The 5,188-nt window shown below is 41.0% G+C and overlaps 1 protein-coding gene across 1 annotated transcript; it reads left to right on the top strand.

Annotated features, from left to right (window-relative positions):
- The first annotated feature begins 3,101 nt into the window (after positions 1 to 3,101).
- Positions 3,102 to 4,043, top strand: LOC123348391 (olfactory receptor 5V1-like). The gene has a single exon (XM_044985910.1). The coding sequence runs from the start codon at positions 3,102 to 3,104 to the stop codon at positions 4,041 to 4,043; it is 942 nt and encodes a 313-aa protein (XP_044841845.1).
- Positions 4,044 to 5,188: the final 1,145 nt, after the last annotated feature.

Genomic DNA, 5,188 nt, shown 5'->3' with positions numbered 1-5,188 from the left:
CCACCAGTAAAAACTAAAACAAAAACGTAGATATATATTTTTGAAAAGTTACCATAGGGATAATTACTCCATCCAGGACAGGTTAGGCATTTTAATACTAACTACTCAAAGAATTAAATTTAAGTGTAAGAGAGAAATAAAATTATGCAAGGCGTAGACCAGTCATAAAACTGCAATAACACAACAATACAAATGTGTTGGGAGGTAAGTGTATAAGAAACAGTGTGTGTGTGTGTGTGTGTGTGTGTGAAACAGACTGTGTGTGTGTGTGAGACACCATGTGTATGTGAGAGAGACACAGAGACTGTGTGTGTGTGTGTCAGTGTGTGCATGTGTGTGTGAAACAGACTGTGTGTGTGAGACAGTGTCTATGTGTGAGACACAGACAGTGTGTGAGAGAGAGAAAGAGAGAGAGACTGTGTGTGTCAGAGACAGAATGTATGTGTGCGTGTGTGTCAGAGACACAGAGACAGTGCGTGTGTGTGTGAGTGAGCAAGAGTCACAGAGTGTGAGTGTGCTTGCTGCTGGGGAAGCCTATGAGAGACCGTGCTTTGTCTTTTTAAGGCACTCCCACCAGAAAGCTGAGACTGAAGCAGCTACCAGAAGCTCTCTGCTCCTGAGCTCTCCTGCTCTGTGGAGATGGAGTACATGGGCAGGGGGGAGTGGAGGAGAGGGACATCCTGACATCAGCATCCCCCCTGCCCTCCCTGCTCTGCACAGGAAGCAGCAGGGTCCTGGGAGCGGCTTGCAATGGGCTCCAAGGCAAAGAGCAGGAGCACTGCGGCTGCAGAGCAGTGGGGGGAACGGTACCTGAACACATGCCACCCTGGGAGGCTCTGCTAATCAGTGCATGGCACTTGATTCCCTCCTGCGCGGTTGCACAGCCACACAGCTTAGAGGGAACACTTTATCTTTCCTCTATGCAATCCTTTCAAATTCCCACTAGCAGAACTATCGAGGGAGATTACATCACCTCATAAGAACGAGAAATTACCAACCAGGAGAGACATTAATTTCTATGAAAGGGAATAACAACAAAATACACCAAGGAGCACTGTAAAATCCAGTAATTACTGAGATAATTGAAGATCATCAAGAGTAGAAGAGATTAGAAAATGTAGTGCGAAGACTATAATCTTATCTCAGAAAATCTGAAGGAAGGGTGATGGTTAGGGCGCAGCGGGCAATAAACTGTCAGTGTGAAACGTAAAGCAGCACAGTTAAAATGAAATAATCTGATTTAGAAAAGAAAAATACCTGCTCGGGCATCTAGTGTATCAGAAAGAATATGATTGCTTGTTCAATCCAGGGGGAATGTAAATCAAAGTAGAAGTGTTAGAGCAAAAAATGCTCAGGAAAGAGCAATGAATGGCTCTCAGATTTAGACTGTAAAAACATAAGAACGGCCATACTAGGTCAGAGCAAAGGTCCATCTTCCAACAGAGGCCAAATGCCAGGTGCTTCAGAGGTAATGAACAGAACATGTAATCATCAAGTCACCCATTCCCTGTCATCCATTCCCAGCTTCTGGCAAACAGAGGCTAGGGACCCCGTCCCTGCCCATCCTGGCTAATAGCCATTGATGGACCTATCCTCCATGAATGTATGTAGTTTATTGACTCTTTGTGTGTAGATTTTATTTTTACCATGTGAGTTTTAGTGCTCGTAAAAATTGTCTGTCTTCTCTCTGTGTTTGTTTTTCTGGATTTCCATTTTTCTGTCATACATTTATGTTGCACTAGTGTCAACGTACCATTGCCACTCCTGGTGTAGACATAGTTCATGTGGGTGCATCATAAGTCAGTGGGTGAAGAGATCAGATGGCAGAATATATCAAGAAGTATGTAGGGGAAAAGCAAAGAAAAGATTTCAGGCCTATTGGCTTTGATACCTTTTCTTTAACGGCAAGGATCTACTACTTCTCTTTAAAAATATCTGTATTCTATTGTTCATAAAATTTGGAGAAAGAAACAATTTCTCTCTCTCTTTCTCTCTCTGTTTCTCTCTCACTGTGTATTTTTGTCTCATTCTGTCTGTATATATCTTCCTTTTTTTATCCAGTTTTTCATTTTTCTCCAGGCACATTCTCCCTTCTCGCTAAAAATGACTCTCTTATTTCTCTCTTAATGAGTTTTCATTTTTATCTAACTTTCATTTCTTTATATGGTGTTGGATTCTGATCTCAGTTGCACTTGCATAAATCCACATGAAGCTGATGCAATTTACCGTGGTGCAACTGAGATCAGGAAACCAGAAACATTGGTGGTCTGTGTATAGGGTTGGTTTGTGTCATTGTCTGTTTCTCAGCTGCATCTTATCTAATAGTGCAAATTTTAATTTGAATCTGCTAGGATAGAGGACAGCAGGATAGACCTTCATACAAACCACAGCCTCATTAGTGTTTCAGTATCTGTCTTATGGGGAATATCTATACTGCATCTAGACAGTGTAATTCCTTGTTCTGGTAAACCCACCACACACAATCTTTGATTGAGTTATTGTGCTAAAAATAGCAGTCTAGCCTCTGCAGTACAGACTAGGTGCCAGAGCCTAATCCCATCTGAGATCCTAGGTATGTACACAGGTGGCCATCCAAACGGCTGCATGTGCTGCTGTGTTCTCACTGCTTATTTTATCTTGCAAGCTTGATCAAAGCTAATGCATGTACATCTACTAAGCTGGGAATTATACCTCTCAGCTGCAGGGGAGACATACTAGTGGTAGAAATCTAAATATCTTTCATTTCTAGTCTATTGATTTTTGTTATGTCTTCTAGATTTGTTGATGTGACATTGATATGATAAAGATATTTCAAAATCCCAGCCTAAAAGTATTTAAAGTTGAAGAGAGCTTAAGGGAGTTTGATGGGAGATTCCTGTAATTCAATAGGGTTCCATGCTCTTGTTTCACCTATATTGGAAGCTCAACCTCTTAAGGATAGGAGTCTTCCTCTGGTTTTTTTGGCAACTTCATTTTTCCAGTGGAGAGATGCAGTGGTATGAGGTTACCTACTCCAGGTTTCTGCCAGTATAACCAACAGCACAGCCTGACTGTGTGTACTCCAACAATATTTAATAGTTTTCTGATTCTAGATACATATTATGGAAAAAGCAGAAGTAAGAAACCAAACGCCCATCGTGGAATTCATCCTCTTAGGATTCGGGAATGACCCTGAACTGAAGCCCCTTCTCTTCCTGCTGTTTCTAGTGATCTACATTGTGACTGTCGCCGGAAACATCCTCTTCGTTGTGCTAGTTGTGACTAATCAGCACCTTCACATCCCCATGTACTTTTTACTGGGGAACTTGTCCTGCCTGGAGATCTGCTACACCTCTGCCATCCTGCCCCAGCTTCTGGCCAGTCTCCTGACTGGGGACAGAACCATTTCTGTTAAGGGCTGCATTGTGCAATTATATTCCTTTGGTATCCTGTCAAATACAGAAAATCTGCTGCTCACAGCAATGTCTTATGATCGGTATTTAGCGATATGCAATCCACTCCGTTATGCTGCTCTGATGAATGGCAGGGTTTGTTGGCAGCTTGTGGCAGGTTCCTGGATAAGTAGCTTTCTGCTCTGCACCATAGTAAATATTTTCTTTTTCCAATTAACGTTCTGTGATTCCAAAGAAATTGACCACTTCTTTTGCGATTTTTCACCCGTGATAAAGCTGTCCTGTGTCGACACCCAGACTCTGGAACTGTTGACATTTATTATCTCTGTAATAGGGACATTTGTGCCCTTTCTTCTGACTCTGACATCCTACATTTGTATCATAAGCACCATCCTGAGAATCCCTTCCAGCATCGGGAGGCAAAAGGCCTTTTCCACCTGCTCCTCTCACCTCATTGTGCTTGCAGTTTTGTATGTGACCGTATTAACTGTCTATGTAATTCCAACAGCCAACGTGCCCAAGGTCCTACACAAAATATTCTCTGTCTTCTACACAGTCCTGACTCCCATGATCAACCCTGTCATCTACAGCCTGAGAAACAAGGAGGTCAATGAGTCCCTAAGAAAATCTATTCTTAAACTAGTACCTTAGAGAAACACTATTCTTAAACTAGTAGCTTAGAGAAACAGGTATAGAATGTGAAAGTATAAATTTTAGCATATAATAAAATAGAGATGAACTGATATAGTTTCTTATTTGAGTCCAAGTCCTTGAGAACAGAGTTACCCCTTTTTAACCTTACTTCATACTTCTTTCTTTCTTTCTCTCTCTCTCTCTCTCTCTCTTTCTCTTCCTGTTACTCTGCTACCTTTTGAGCATTCTTCTTTCATACATTTAATACACATTTCTTTTATACAAAACTTCATACTGTAAGAAACATTCTTGATGAAAATTGCGCTTTTTTCCAAACTCACATTTCAGTAAAGCACTCTGGTTCATTCATCCATACATGAACATTAAAGTCCAAATTCTGCAAGGAGCTTACCATCTTTTGAGTGGTTCTGGGTCTCTTCCACTCCCACTGAAGCCAATGACATTCATTCTCCATTTTTTTAGGATCCTCATTTTCATTTTTGCCTCCGAATAGTAGGTGAAAAATGTTGCTGCCACAGTGAGTGGAGAACTTTGATTGGGCAGTATTCTCTGCAGATCTGTAACTGGGTAAACAAAAAATGAAAGTCTGTGGAGGGTTGGGAGTCTCAGTGTCCAGCCATGTGAAATTTCCTTCTTGTTCATACATCTTTGCAGGGTCAAGGCAACATTAAAATATCTATATTTATATCAATAATGATATAGATATCAATACAGATATATGAAATGCAAACATTAGATGTATGGCCAAAATTTTCAGAGCTCATAAGATCTGATTTTCCTCCCTCACCCAAATAAAAAGAAAGGAATGAATTAATATGAATAGGAAATGAGCACCGAAAAGCACTAGGCAACTTTGCAAATCTCAGTCTAGATATTGTCACACGGGCCTCCCTCGTCCCAGACAGAAATACACTATACACATAAAAATACTTACCACTAAAATTTGACCCAAAAATGAATTAAAGAATCAAATCTTACTGAGTCTCCCTGGTATTTTTGGTCTTCCTCCTAATTTTTGGGCCCTGTTTTTTTACCAAAAAATATTGTCATTCCCCTGTTCTCCTTGTAACTGGTTAGGTACTCATTGCTCTCCTGACCACCAACCCCACCCTCCTGCTGTCCCCTGATGCAGGGCCATATGA

This window comes from Mauremys mutica, chromosome 13 (genome assembly GCF_020497125.1).
Source record: "Mauremys mutica isolate MM-2020 ecotype Southern chromosome 13, ASM2049712v1, whole genome shotgun sequence".
NCBI classification, from domain to species: domain Eukaryota; kingdom Metazoa; phylum Chordata; order Testudines; family Geoemydidae; genus Mauremys; species Mauremys mutica.
Note: the sequence above shows the minus strand (reverse complement) of the source record. Positions and strands in the feature narration are given on the sequence as shown.